General features: G+C 46.5%; 1 protein-coding gene across 3 annotated transcripts in view; it reads left to right on the top strand.

The window, feature by feature from the left end:
- Positions 1-12,448, top strand: part of LOC136677833 (partitioning defective 3 homolog) — a 160,105-nt gene that overhangs the window by 61,888 nt on the left and 85,769 nt on the right. For all 3 annotated transcript variants that reach the window (XM_066655498.1, XM_066655497.1, XM_066655496.1), the window contains 4 exons: positions 200-573; positions 5,208-5,347; positions 7,853-7,981; positions 10,506-10,541. In XM_066655498.1, the coding sequence (XP_066511595.1) occupies positions 200-573; positions 5,208-5,347; positions 7,853-7,981; positions 10,506-10,541 (679 nt within the window). The remainder of the gene's footprint in view (positions 1-199; positions 574-5,207; positions 5,348-7,852; positions 7,982-10,505; positions 10,542-12,448) is intronic.

The raw sequence follows: 12,448 nt of genomic DNA, 5'->3' as shown, positions 1-12,448 counted from the left end.
TTGCTCTTTCTTCTTTTTCTCCTGGCTACGTTTCTTTCCGTCCCTTTTGTCTGTCCCTCTCTTTATGAGTGTACTCACATTCTGACTGTAGGGGGTAAACAGTGGGTCTCAGATAAATCAGACTCTAGATTGGTAATGGCTTATGTGTTGTTTAATATAAAATGCCAATCTGTGTGTCTCTGTGTGTCCTGTTCCTCAGAGCTCAGAACATGTTCCGTCAGGCGATGCGCTCTCCGCTGATTCTCTTCCACGTGGTACCCTCAGGAAGGAGAGCAGAATACGAACAAATCTCCCACAGCGAGCGAAACCCCGCCCTCAGCCTCGCAGGTCGCTTTAGCCCCGACTCCCTCGTTAGCGAACCCATCAGCAGCGTCGTGGACGTCGACTCCGCTCCTCACAGGATCCCCCAGCCCAGGCCACAACCACGAAATGATCCCGTGCCGCATCCAGTGGGTTCCCAGGGGAAGCCTCCATCAGGCCAAGCTCCCTCCCCTCAGAGGGCTGTAAGCTCCACCCCCACACTGGGCTTCAGTAAACGCTTCGGGCGGAGACTTGGAATCCAGCTCAAGAAAGGTACAAATGCACAATTCCTAAGTCCATTTCTATTGCTTTGACACGTACAAGACATTTTAATTTTAATGATGTACGTCACGGTATTTTGAAGCGTGCTCACGTTACACGAGTCGTGTCGCATCCAAAGACGTTCCAAACAAAGCGTTTTATCAGAAACACACACTAACCCAGGGGAAGGTTGTGTGGTGTATCCAGGGCTCAGCTGTTTGTGTCGTGGAGCACTGAAGCCCTGAATCTTTAGCAGCTCCCTGTGAGAAGGGTTGAGGTTTCCTGAGAGCTCGTTGTTTCTGTGAGAGTAAGTGTATGATTTCTTGGACGAGCCGAGTGCTGGTAAAGGTTACTGTGTTGTTGATGGTGTGGAAATGTCAGGGTGCTGCGATTCCCCTGTGGCTCTTTGGATTCCCTCACGTTCTGAGACGCCGTTTTGAGGAAAAAAAAAATGGAGTGAAATGTCAGCTAGTCTGCTGGGGGACAGATATGAGCTCGCTCTCTCTCTCTCTCTCTCTCTCTCTCTCTCTGTCTTTGTCTACGTCTCTCTCTGTCTCTCTCTCGCTTTTATGCTCTGTCTGTCTCTCTGTCTATGTCTCGCTCTGTCTCTCTCTTTCTCTCTATCTTTCTCTCTCTGTCTTTGTCTCTGTCTACGTCTCTCTCACTCTCTCATCCTCTCTCACACTCTCTCTCTGGCTACATCTCGCTCTGTCTCTCTCTTTCTTTCTCTCTCTGTCTACGTCTCGCTCTTTCTCTATCTTTCTCTCTTCATGCTCTCTCTCTCTCACGCTCTGTCTGTCTCTCTGTCTACGCCTCGCTCTCTCTCTCTTTCTTTCTCTTTCTCTCTCTGTCTTTGTCTCTCTGTCTCTCTCATGCTTTCTCTCTGGATTTGTCTCTCTGTCTACGTCTCGATCTGTCTCTCTCTTTCTCTCTCTCTCTGTCTCTCTGTCTATGCCTCGCTCTGTCTCTCTCTCACTCACTTTCTCTCTCTCTCTCTCTCTCTCTCTCTCTCTCTCTCTCTCTCTCTCTCTCTCTCTCTCTCTCTTTACCAAAAAACACAGCCAAGTGCAGGGTATAAAATTGTGTGGCCTGCTGTAAGTTTTAGTCGAGTTTAAAAAGTGGAACATCGCTTTCAATGTGCTTTTCTTTGCTGGACTTCAGGGCTGAAACAGTAATTGCTTTAATATCAATATTGCCTTTTAAAAGAGCACTACCATCTAACCACAGGAGCCACCGTTTTATTCGTCCTGGTTTAAAGTGACTGAATGTAACCAGTTAAAACCTGAAACATCTTTTTTTTTAAGTGTTAAACAAATCCTAACATGCTGGTAAGGTGACATCACAACCATGAGTAGCTGGCCGTTTTTCACAATAAACTCAGAAGTTTCCTACCCTCCACCAAAAGTTACATAGTGCAGTTTCTTCAGTGCTGCACCCAGAGTAGCAACGGCAGTGGCTCTGTTCTCCATATTACAGGTCAGTGAATCACCACAATCATTTTGGAGCTGTTAATTTAAAGTAAAAATACTACCTAGTGATCCTTTAAAAACTGAACTAAACCCATGTGGATTAGCATTAAATAGAAGCAGAAGAGGAATTTGAATATTGTGGAAAAATGCAGATTTTATTGTGTCATAGCCAAGTGTTCTCTAAAATCCTACCTTCTTCCAGAGCACTGTAAGTAATTGCTGTTCTGAAACATCTGTCTGGTAAAGATATTAATACAAAACACATAAAAAATCGGATGCTGATATATGTCTGGGATCATTCATTGATTTCATTTTTAATTTGCACTAATTATTTAGATTCACAAAACCCACAATAGATGAGTGTGTGCACATGTGTGCCCCAGTGCCTCTGTGTAATATCCTCCTGCTGTGAGTGAGGGGGTGGGGTGTTAATTGATTGACAGCTGTTGGCATGAGCCTTGGCATCTCTGAGCAGACAGGTGGCACAGTGGGTGCAGGGGGCATGGTGGGGTTGCTAAGCAGCGGTGTGTGTCACCATGGCGTTTGTTTCTAGGTGGTGGTGTGTTGCTGCAATGCGTGTAGCAGACCGATTCTCCATATGGCTGTCTGATCTCATCAGTGTTTATTACTGGGCTTCCCAGAGTAGAGTTACACACACACACACACACACGTGTATATACAACCTATGCACATATTTTGTCTCAGTTAAAAACATGCATACAGTGTGTGAATGTGTACGGTCAAAACTAATATACAGATTTCTCTCATTCTCTTTCAAACAACACACACACACACACACACACACAGAGATCTGTGGAGACCTTCCTACAAATTTGGGAACATACAAATTCCTGAGGGCTGAGTCCAGGGTGGAGGACTGACGTCTGTAATCCACAGTCCTTCTCAATTTTCATCAGTGTACTTATGTAACTCATAATGGTTTAGTTTCCTTAGTGAATGCAGCAAAACTAATGTTCAAAATGAGCTGATGACTTCTTTGTATACTCTCAGAAAGTGAGAAAAAAGGTTCCTACAACAATTAGTACAGGGCGACACACAAATAACAGTACAACAATTCGCAGGGCGACACACACACACCTATGGGCACTTTTGAGTCTCCAATCCACCTATCAATGTGTGTTTTTGGAGCGTGGGATGAAACCCACACAGACACAGGGAGAACACACCACACTCCTCACAGACAGTCACCCGGGGGAAACCCACGCAGACACAGGGAGAACACACCACACTCCTCACAGACAGTCACCCGGAGGAAACCCACGCAGACACAGAGAGAACACACCACACTCCTCACAGTCACCCGGAGGAAACCCACGCAGACACAGAGAGAACACACCACACTCCTCACAGACAGTCACCCGGAGCGGGACTCAATCCCACAACCTCCAGGACCCTGCAGCTGTGATAGAGACACTACCTGCTGCTCCACTGTGCTGCAGTATATAACTATGACATATATATATATATATATATATATATATATATATATATATATATATATATATGACAGTAAAAAAAAAAAAACTTCAGTGTGAAATGTCACGTCTGGGCAAAGCTTATCTGGCCCCAGAGCTAATTTCCTTAATTACTTGATAAACCCTATTTATCTGGCAACAAGGTGGAGAGCCACTTAAAGGTGAAACTCTGGAACAGCAGGTTGTTCAGGTGAAAGCCAAAGGGACAGCACAGCCACAGAATTTGACTTCAAGCTTCACCATGACACATCTATTCAAGTCACAAAAAATGCAGGGCATTCATGTAAGACACAATTCAGCACTGAACCTGGAACTGCAGAACCACCTTCAGCTACTCTCAGCCTTTCTCAGTGTCCTTCTGTCTGGCTTCTCTCCATCCCTCAGTCGTTCTTATGCAGCGTCTCACAGAATGCAGAATGGTTCAAACACTTCCTTGAAGTTAAAACAGTGGAATAATGTAACGGCCAGTCCTGAGCCCTGAGCCTTGAGTCCTGAGCCTTGAGTCCTGAGCCTTGAGTCCTGAGCCTTGAGTCCTGAGCCTTGAGTCCTGAGCCTTGAGTCCTGAGCCTTGAGTCCTGAGCCTTGAGTCCTGAGCCTTGAGTCCTGAGTCCTGAGTCCTGAGTCCTGAGCGAGTGTCTCCTGAAATCCGCGGAGATAAAGTTGTGCTTAAGAAAACCACTACAATTAAAGTGTGGAAACGTAGTGTAAAACTAAATAAAAACAGAGTTGTGTGAGACTTTGAAAAGCAAAGGCCGCTAAACTTCTTAATCATTTCTGAAGCCTGTGAATTTTAAACATTTAATTTGTACGTTTTTTTATTTTTCGTTTGTTTTATCTTATTAGTTCTTTGTACTGAGATATAGATTATTTAGAATGATATAGAGATACACTCCACTTATTTCCCTTCTGTTTGTTTTCATTTTCTTCTGTCACTTCATTTTCAGTGACTCTGAAAATGGGGGAAAAATGTTATTGTCTAATGTTGATCTCTGCTGTGTTCTCTCTCTCTCTCTCTCTCTCTCTCTCCCTCTCCCTCTCCCTCTCCCCCTCCCCCTCCCCCTCTCCCTCTCCCTCTCCCTCTCCCTCTCCCTCTCTCTCTCTCTCTCTCTCTCTCTCTCTCTCCCTCTCTCTCTCTGTCTCCCTCTCTCTCTCTGTCTCTCTCCCTCTCTCTCTCTGTCTCCCTCTCTCTCTCTCTCTGTCTCCCTCTCTCTCTCTCTCTCTCTCTCACACACACACACACTGCTGTCGGCTCAGCTGATGTGACAGTACTGTCATGCTGTGTTTTTTGGCTCCTGCTTTTAATCAGGATCCGACTGCTCCCTACCTAAGAAACAGGTGTGAGATAAACTTTGCCAGACACACACACACACTTCAACAGACACCATGTGGATTTAGGTATTTTGTTTGCCATCACAGAAATAACACTACTTTAACATTTGTTTATTTTTGCTTTAATGCCTTTATAATGTATGAATATATCAGTGATGATTATAGTTTCCTGCTGTCTTCCACAGAAGCATTGAAGTAAAAGTATTACATTAGAAGAACCTCTCGTTATTTTTGCGTAAGCACACGGGGTTGAGTCAATGCCCTCCTCTGTCCACCACTAATGCGAAACACTTTCTGTGGCGCTCTCTGAAAGGTTCATTCCTCTCATGATGTTGGTGTTTGTCTGATGCAGGTCCAGAAGGTCTAGGCTTCAGTATCACGTCCAGGGATGTGCCCCTGGGAGGCTCCGCACCTATCTATGTGAAGAACATCCTGCCCAGGGGAGCGGCCATCAAGGATGGACGACTGAAGGCTGGAGACAGGCTGCTTGAGGTTTTCAACTCTTCCTTTATTTTATATTTGTTTAACGTTACACTTATGTAGTGCTTTACTACATCCCCAAGTACGCTTTACAATCAACGCTCAACGTTACACACACACACACGGGCAGGAAGTGGCAGCCAAACACACACAGCATACTCTCAACCATCCACCTGGAGGACTGCATCGGGGACTAGGGTTTCTCCCGGGATAAAGCTATTAGAGAGAAGCCAATTCACCTAACCTCCATGTTTTTTGGGCTGTGGGAGGAAACCTGAAACGCCGGAGGAAACCCGAAACACCGGAGGAAACCCACACAGACACAGGGAGAACACACCACACTCCTCACAGACAGTCACCCGGAGGAAACCCACGCAGACACAGAGAGAACACACCACACTCCTCACAGACAGTCACCCGGAGGAAACCCACGCAGACACGGGGAGAACACACCACACTCCTCACAGACAGTCACCCGGAGGAAACCCACGCAGACACGGGGAGAACACACCACACTCATCACAGACAGTCACCCGGAGGAAACCCACGCAGACACGGGGAGAACACACCACACTCATCACAGACAGTCACCCGGAGGAAACCCACACAGACACAGGGAGAACACACCACACTCCTCACAGACAGTCACCCGGAGGAAACCCACACAGACACAGAGAGAACACACCACACTCCTCACAGACAGTCACCCGGAGGAAACCCACACAGACACAGGGAGAACACACCACACTCCTCACAGACAGTCACCCGGAGGAAACCCACGCAGACACAGGGAGAACACACCACACTCCTCACAGACAGTCACCTGGAGGAAACCCACACAGACACAGAGAGAACACACCACACTCCTCACAGACAGTCACCCGGAGGAAACCCACGCAGACACGGGGAGAACACACCACACTCATCACAGACAGTCACCCGGAGGAAACCCACGCAGACACGGGGAGAACACACCACACTCCTCACAGACAGTCACCCGGAGGAAACCCACGCAAACACAGGGAGAACACACCACACTCATCACAGACAGTCACCCGGAGGAAACCCACACAGACACAGGGAGAACACACCACACTCCTCACAGACAGTCACCCGGAGGAAACCCACGCAAACACAGGGAGAACACACCACACTCCTCACAGACAGTCACCCGGAGGAAACCCACGCAGACACAGGGAGAACACACCACACTCCTCACAGACAGTCACCCGGAGGAAACCCACGCAGACACAGGGAGAACACACCACACTCCTCACAGACAGTCACCTGGAGGAAACCCACACAGACACAGGGAGAACACACCACACTCCTCACAGACAGTCACCCGGAGGAAACCCACGCAGACACAGGGAGAACACACCACACTCCTCACAGACAGTCACCTGGAGGAAACCCACACAGACAGGGAGAACACACCACACCACCCAGCGCCGGGAGGCGAACGTGCAAGTCACCGCGCTGCCCGGCTTCCTTTAGTGTAGAATGTGAAAAGAAACAAGCAGGTCACTCTAGAAGAGTTTACTGTAGATACTAGCGTGAGGATTTGATTGCATCTTGTCACAGGAGCTACCATGAGGTCCTTTGCTGGTTGTTAGATGATGATGAGTCTGGATCATGATTGCTGTTCCCTCTCCTCTCAAACGTATTCACAGCCATATAATGACTTGCATGTCTTTGGCTCATGTGCAGCTGCCCTAGGTGTCCACAGTACTTTTCAATGGATATTATTCAACAGAAGATAAATCCACTGATTAGTACGTGCTGTTTCATTTCCTTTAAATCAGATTAGCGTTATTTAAAGCCCTAGGACTAGAAGTAAACAACAGCCATAATTCTTATTTATTTATTTATTTAAATCCAAGTTTTTCGACCTCAAAGATGTTTAATGTTAAAGTTACTTGAGGAGAAAGTACAGTGTGTACAGTTTTGTAGCTCACTGACTGCTCTCATTACAACTGGGGAAGTCCAAAGCTAAAAATAAGTCCTAGATTAGCTCTCACCGGGCTATCAGCAGAGCTAGCATTCATTAAACAGCATTCTTGCCGTACTTACCTTTTTATCCCGTGTGCTGACACTTCTGTCGCTGCCGTGGTGCTGTGATGAACCAGGGCACGGTTATCAGTTGAGAGGTGTGTGCCTGGATGAGCCAATCTACTGCCACAACCACTGTTACACGTAGCATTAAAACACTTCCTGTGTCATGTGTTGGCAGTGACCAGTGGTGCAGTGCTTAACAATCACATTGAGAGGAAGGTCTCTGAGGTTTTACACTCACGGTCCACTGACCTCACAGCAGCACTTTGTAGTTCTACAGTGACAGACTGTACTCCACCTGTTGCTCTGTATACTTGATTTGCCCCTTTCACCCTGTTTTTCAGTGGTCAGGACCCCCACAGAGCATTATGTAATTTTTAACACCATGGTTTAAAGTATATTTTTATTGTAAATGCACCCTTGCCTCTTTCTTAACGCTGTGCATCTCTGTGATTGGTGCAGGTGAATGGGGTGGACTTGAACGGGCGTGGTCAAGAGGAAGTGGTGTCCCTGCTGAGAGCCACGCCTATGGGCGGAGCTGTTAATTTATTAGTCCTGAGACAAGAAGAGTCATTTCTGCCTAGAGAACTGGTATGTGATCGATGTGTCTGTGTAATCACTTGTGCAAAAGTGTTGCATTTTGTATTATCTGCTGTGGTGTTTGATCCTTGTGGTGTTTTGAACAAAGCTTGTCACAGATGTTCATTAAGACCCCATGGAACAGTGATCATTGTAGAGAAAGCAGTAGTGTTTCCTCAAAGCACTCTTTGAGGATTTGATTACAGCCTCAGAGAGAGAGTTCTCTCTCTCTCTCTCTCTCTCTCTCTCTCTCTCTCTCTCTCTCTCTCTCCCTCTCACACACTCTCTCTCTCACACACACTCTCCTCTTTCTCTCTGTCTCTCTCTCACACACACTCTCTCTCTGTCTCTCTCTTTCTCTCTCTCTCTATCTCTCACAACCACACTCTCTCTCTCCTCTCTCACACACACACACTCTCTCTCTCCTCTTTCTCTCTGTCTCTCTCACACAAACGCTCTCTCTCAAACACACTCTCTCTCTGTCTCTCTCTCTCTCTCTCTCTCTCTCTCTCTCACACACACACACTCTCTGTCTCTCTCACTCTCTCTCTCTCTCACACACACACACTCTCTCTGTCTCTCTCTCTCACACACACTCTCTCTCTCTCTGTCTCTCTCTCACACACACTCTCTCTCTCTCTGTCTCTCTCTCACACACACTCTCTCTCTCTCTGTCTCTCTCTCACACACACACTCTCTCTCTGTCTCTCTCTCACACACACACTCTCTCTGTCTCTCTCTCACACACACTCTCTCTCTGTCTCTCTCTCACACACACACTCTCTCTCTGTCTCTCTCTCACACACACTCTCTCTCTGTCTCTCTCTCTCACACACACTCTCTCTCTCTCTTTGTCTCTCTCTCTCACACCCACTCTCTCTCTTTCTCTGTCTCTCACACACTCTCTCTGTCTCTCTCTCTCACACACAAACACTCTCTCTCTCTGTCTCTCTCTCACACACAAACACTCTCTCTCTCTCTCTCTCTCTCTCTCACACACACTCTCCCTCTCTGTCTCTCTCTCACACACACTCTCTCTCTGTCTCTCTCTCACACACACACTCTCTCTCTCTCTCTCTCTCTCACACACACTCTCTCTCTCTCTTTGTCTCTCTCTCTCTCACACACTCTCTCTCTTTCTCTCTGTCTCTCTCTCTCTCACATACACACACACTCTCTGTCTCTCTCTTTCTCACACACACACTCTCTCACTCTCTCTCACACACACACACTCTCTCTCTGTCTCTCTCTCACACACAAACACTCTCTCTCTCTGTCTCTCTCTCACACACAAACACTCTCTCTCTCTCTCTCTCTCTCCCTCTCTGTCTCTCTCTCACACACACTCTCTCTCTGTCTCTCTCTCACACACACACTCTCTCTCTCTGTCTCTCTCTCACACACACACTCTCTCTCTCTCTCTCTCTCTCACACACACTCTCTCTCTTTGTCTCTCTCTCTCACACACACTCTCTCTCTTTCTCTCTGTCTCTCTCTCTCTCACATACACACACACTCTCTGTCTCTCTCTTTCTCACACACACACTCTCTCACTCTCTCTCACACACACACACTCTCTCTCTGTCTCTCTCTCACACACAAACACTCTCTCTCTCTGTCTCTGTCTCACACACAAACACTCTCTCTCTCTCTCTCTCTCTCTCTCTCACACACACACTCTCCCTCTCTGTCTCTCTCTCACACACACTCTCTCTCTGTCTCTCTCTCACACACAAACACTCTCTCTCTCTGTCTCTCTCTCACACACAAACACTCTCTCTCTCTCTCTCTCTCTCTCTCACACACACTCTCCCTCTCTGTCTCTCTCTCACACACACTCTCTCTCTGTCTCTCTCTCACACACACACTCTCTCTCTCTGTCTCTCTCTCACACACACACTCTCTCTCTCTCTCTCTCTCTCTCTCTCACACACACTCTCTCTCTTTCTCTCTGTCTCTCTCTCTCTCACATACACACACACTCTCTGTCTCTCTCTTTCTCACACACACACTCTCTCTCTCTCTCTCTCACACACACACTCTCCCTCTCTGTCTCTCTCTCACACACACTCTCTCTCTGTCTCTCTCTCATACACACAGCTGATCCATGTGTCTGTATTATCACGTGTGCAAAAGTGTTGTGCCTTTGCAAATTAGAACAATTTAAATGTATATAAAATGTTAATGATATAAAAATATTGCTTTTATAATGAACGGAACAGTGATGCTTTAGCAGTAAAATACCATTAAAAATGTGCATGAAACCACAGATTTTATAGGTCCTACCTACTACTGATAAAAAGGTACAAATATCTACTTCACGTCTAGAAGTCCATCTTGTGGCACACACTTAGGATACAGTTAAAAAATAAAATCCTGAGGCCACAGCCGTACTTGGACTGTACATTAATTAACTGTAGCTTGAGGCACAAAACCGCACCCAGGGTTTTCATTATTATTATTACATTTGATATGTTTTTATTATTTTGTAGGTGTCCTTTCTCTTCCTAAATCTGTTCTCATCTCCTCTCTTTAGAACACAGAGTCTCCAGTGCCGAACACAAAAGACTTGGTAAAGAACACACGAACACACACACACACACACACACACACACGTTTGGAGAGTGTATACCAGTGTTAGCTCTTGTAGTGTTTGCACTCAGAGTAAAGACAAACAGTAGGCCATTACTCATCTTGTTGTTTTAGTCAGACACACGTTATCATCAATCTGACAGAAATTTAATTAATCAGTCATTTTCCCACAAAATTAGGGAAGAACCGTTTAATAATGTGATTTAGTTTCTCGGTGTATGTCACTCACCTCGATAAAGACACTGCCTCCAGCGCACGCCGCCTGTAGAGCCCCGCTGGCGTTAGCTGTTTCTCAGGGGGATGTTGCACTGAAACATGTTATACATCACCACTCCTACATCCAGATGACAATGAACTTACTACTGAAGTCTAAAGAGTTTCCCAGCATGCACTGCAGCTTTTCTGAGCTCTTAACTACTGACTGGCGTTATTTATTCGTATTGAATGAGCTTCGATGCGTCTAAACAACCCTCAGAATTCATGTTGAAAGTCAGAGTGTAGTCAGGATTCTCAACTTTAAAGGGGGCGTTTTTGGAGTACGTCCCAACCCCCAAACTGTGAAACTAAATATTAATGTCATTATTTTGAGTTGACTAAATCAGAAAACATGGGATTAAATGAGCAGTTTTGAGTGCGGAGGCTTTAGAGTTGTCCCACTTCCCTTTCGGAGTGGCTCCAGCCACAGCTCCGGACGTACAAGCACAAAGACAGAGACGGAGAAGAAAGAGAACAGAGCTAAAACGGCTAATAACAGGAGATTCTGGGTTCTGGCAATGAGCTGAGCTGTGGTTCATTTTCATTTAAAGGAACAGCTGAAACAGATCGTTCTGCACAAGACTGTGTAGGCGGGGGGGGGGGGGGGGGGTGCTGCTGTGGTGTTTGATCCTTGTGATGTTTTGAACAAAGCATGTCACAGATGTTCATTAAGACGCCACAGAACCGTGATCATTTGTGGAAAAGCAGTAGTGTCCTCTTTGAGGATTGGGTACAGCCTCAGAGAGAATGTCTCTCTCTCTCTCTTTCTCTCTCTCTCTCTCTCTGTCTCACAAACATACTCTCTATCTCTCTCTCACACATACACACACTCTCTCTTTCTCTCTCTCTCTCACACACACACTGTTTCCCTCTCTCTCATTCTCTCTCACACACGGTCTCTCTCTCTCTCTCTCTCGTTCTCTTTCTCTCTCTCTCTCTCTTTGTCTCTCTGTCCACTCTCTCGCTCTCTCTCTCTCTCTGTCTCTCTCTGTTTCTCTCTCGTTCTCTCTCTCACACACACACTGTCTTTCTCTCTCTCTCTCTGTCCACACACTCTCTGTTTCTCTCTCTCTCTCTCTCTCTCTCTCTCTCTCTCTCTCTCTCTCTCTCTCTCTCACACCCACACACACGAAAACCTAGACAGGGCTTGGTAATGAGCTGATGTACACCAAACTACATGTACTACAAAATACAATGTACTTCAGACTAGGGTTGGGGGCCTTTGGGCTAGAGCCTTCCGTGTTATAAATCCAGCTATTACAGTAACAACGGGACGTACATTGTCCATATTCAGCTCTAGTGGGCATCCAGTTCATACAGAGCCCTGAACCAGGCAGTGAAGAAGAGTACCTGCTCCTGCAAAACTGTGAGCTGCCTGGGGTTCCCCGAGGACGCGGATGGAGAACTGTTGCAGAGGATAATGGGTGTTTATTGAGGTCTGTCCGTCTCGCCCATTATGCTCCATAATTTTTTAATGTTAGATTAGCGCTAAATGCCAAAAGCCGAGACCAGTGGCTTTGCTGCCAGTAAGAGGGCTGTGGGTGTGTTGCCGCGGTGATGGTGTGATGAGTTGCTTTGTTTCCCGTAAGCTTGCGTTCTTTCCGTAAATGAAACTCCAGATTCCATCAAGCA

The sequence above is a fragment of the Hoplias malabaricus genome, chromosome Y (assembly GCF_029633855.1).
Source record: "Hoplias malabaricus isolate fHopMal1 chromosome Y, fHopMal1.hap1, whole genome shotgun sequence".
NCBI lineage: Eukaryota > Metazoa > Chordata > Actinopteri > Characiformes > Erythrinidae > Hoplias > Hoplias malabaricus.
Note: the sequence above shows the minus strand (reverse complement) of the source record. Positions and strands in the feature narration are given on the sequence as shown.